Source organism: Austrofundulus limnaeus, unplaced genomic scaffold (assembly GCF_001266775.1).
Source record: "Austrofundulus limnaeus strain Quisiro unplaced genomic scaffold, Austrofundulus_limnaeus-1.0 Scaffold418, whole genome shotgun sequence".
Lineage (NCBI taxonomy): Eukaryota > Metazoa > Chordata > Actinopteri > Cyprinodontiformes > Rivulidae > Austrofundulus > Austrofundulus limnaeus.
Genome location: NW_013952820.1, coordinates 217,736 through 220,420, shown reverse-complemented (window position 1 = coordinate 220,420; position 2,685 = coordinate 217,736). Strand labels below are relative to the sequence as shown.

General features: G+C 35.0%; 1 protein-coding gene across 1 annotated transcript in view; it reads right to left on the bottom strand.

Moving 5' to 3' along the window:
- The window catches only part of bco1l (beta-carotene oxygenase 1, like), an 18,085-nt gene that overhangs the window by 6,573 nt on the left and 8,827 nt on the right, over nucleotides 1–2,685 (bottom strand). The window contains exons 2-5 of the mRNA XM_014024317.1: nucleotides 2,042–2,170; nucleotides 1,794–1,923; nucleotides 375–522; nucleotides 131–278 (exon numbers count right to left, since the gene is read on the bottom strand). Coding sequence (XP_013879771.1) covers nucleotides 131–278; nucleotides 375–522; nucleotides 1,794–1,923; nucleotides 2,042–2,170 — 555 coding nt within the window. The remainder of the gene's footprint in view (nucleotides 1–130; nucleotides 279–374; nucleotides 523–1,793; nucleotides 1,924–2,041; nucleotides 2,171–2,685) is intronic.

Below are 2,685 nucleotides of genomic sequence, written 5' to 3'. Positions count from 1 at the left end.
GTGTATGTGTGTGTGTGTAAATATGTAAAATAAACCATTTTCATTTTATATGTAAGTTATACTAATAAGACAAAAATAAAAAGTTTCATGCAGAAAATATACTTAGAATTATTATTTTTAAGCATCATACCTGAGGCGTCTGCTGGGACTTTGAAGATGACATATTTTGGCCGCCCAAGACCAATGATAGCAGTACCCATGTTATAGGTGTTGCCCTCTTTATCATAGTGAGGGTGGGCTGTTGCTAAGTTCAGAGCGATGTGGTTCCTGTAGTTTGCCTGGGATTTAGGAGAATTGTTGCATTTTGTCATTCATTTAAATATTGATTTACTTGCAGACAAACTGAGATTTTAGGAAACCAGTGCAGAACAAACCCTGCCAACAGTTTCCAAAGTATCCGGGTCAATCTGGTTGATGTAGTTCACCTCAGAGGAGGCGTAGTAGTCCTGACCATAGCGGATTATGTTGATCAAGTTGTTGTCTGTAAAGTCAGAGATGACGTTGCGAAAGTGTGTCATTGCCCTGTTAAAAAAAGATTTTAAGAAATAATATTGGAATAACTCAGTTCTTTAGTAAATGCAATCTCTTATTGACTTACAAAATGTCTTGATGATTGGAAACAGAGGCCAGAGATTATTATTTTTTATTATTATCATAGTTTTATTATTATTTTTATTAGAAGAATAAAGTCAATATTATGTCATATAATTAAGAGAATAAAGTCGCATGAGCACAGTCGTAATATTACGACTTTAATCTCGTATTATTACAAGAAAAAAGTTGGAAAGTTACAAGATTAAAGTTATAATATTATGACTTTTTTTCTCGTAATTAAAAAGAAATCTTGTTTGGCCCTAATGCTCTGTTGTAATGTCTTAAAAGCTTAGTTCTAATTTCTAGATGATGAGGTCAACTCAAAACACATTTGTATAAATATAAACTAGCATCTACATCCCTTGGATGGAATCCCACAAAATCTGTGTCTCAGAAGGGTTTTTGAAGAAAGCAAAATGCATCAGTATACAGTACAGACCAAAAGTTTGGACACACCTTCTCATTCAAAGAGTTTTCTTTATTTTCATGACTATGGAAATTGTAGATTCACACTGTAGGGATCAAAAATATGAATTAACACGTGGAATTATATACTTAACAAAAAAGTGTGAAACAACTGAAAATATGTTTTATATTCTAGGTTCTTCAAAGTAGCCAACTTTTGCTTTGATTACTGTGATTTGTGAATCTACAATTTTTATAGTCATGAAAATGAAGAAAACTCTTTGAATGAGAAGGTGTGTCCAAAACTTTGGTGTACTGTATGTAACGATCATGTATTTTATTCCTGTACTGAATGGACTAAAACATTGGGTACTGTTCCTGATGAATGCAAATCAGGCTTTTAATACGAATATGTGGACTGAACAGATTTAAATGGTCTAACACTCACCCTATAGATCGACAACAATCAGCAACAAATGTTTGAAGAGTTTTTAGATAAACCTATATATCTTGATAGAAGAAGCTCAACACACACATCAACAATTTACTCCGATGAATCCTTTATTGAAACTAAAGTTGATTTATCCCTACCTTCAATATGTGTCTGTGCAAACTGAAATAGGTATTCAGATTTTATGTTTTGAATTAACTTTAACTTAGCTCTTTGTGTTTTAGATGGACAGTTGTTACAGAACCACTTAAACAATTTTGATAAAAGGTTATTCTTTCAATGATTTTTTGCTAATCCCTTTTTAACTGAAATGGACTTCTGCATGTTCTGAATGTACTCTCACCTGGAGAAGATGTTTTTGCAGGGATCTGGGTAAATCATGGTCCCAAATTCTGAGACGACGATCTTGTCTGCCTTGATGTTTCTCCTATATGTGTCACTTTTCAGATATTTGCTTCTGTAGGTCACCTCACCTGAAACAGCATTACATTTATTTCATCATACTTTAAAACTGAGCCTCAGTCACATTGTTTAAATATATTTTCATAACTGTGATATCCCTGCCACATGCTGACAATATCAAAGTCTGACCATTGCTGAAGGTGAAACTGTGGAGGAGCGACAAGCCGTCAAACCAGTGGTTGAATTCAGAGTTGCCCACAGAGAAAAGGCCGGGTCCATTTCTCAGTAGAGTGCCCTGTAGCCAGGAAGGGAGTAATCCTGCAGATCAATGGTCAAAAACAAAATGAGGTAATCTATTTTCACCTTGAAATATTAATCTCACAGCCAGGTTCACTCTGACTAAAGATCAACTTACTAATGACTCATTTGTGAGAAACTGTCGCTAACTTGGCCATGTTTAACGTTCTGATACATTTTGGCCGTTTAGACTTGCAGGAAATAACCAAAATACTGTGCATGCAGAACACAAGTTAGTATTTAGTTGTTGGTTTGTAAGGTTTCTAAATCAAATACATCACATGTACTAATGGGTATTGTGGTTGTGAGGATTTGGCAAGGACAGACCCAGGGCACAGGCAAGGTTTCAAAATGTAACAAAAAGTTTAATAATCAACAAAAAGAGGGCTGATGGCAGCAAACTTACAAAAACTGTAGATCATCAGGCACGAGGGGAACAAAGCACAAGGAACCAGGACAGACAAACAAAATGATCCGACACAAGACTGAGACAGGACAGGGTTTAAATACACAGAAGACTAATTACTAAACAGAAA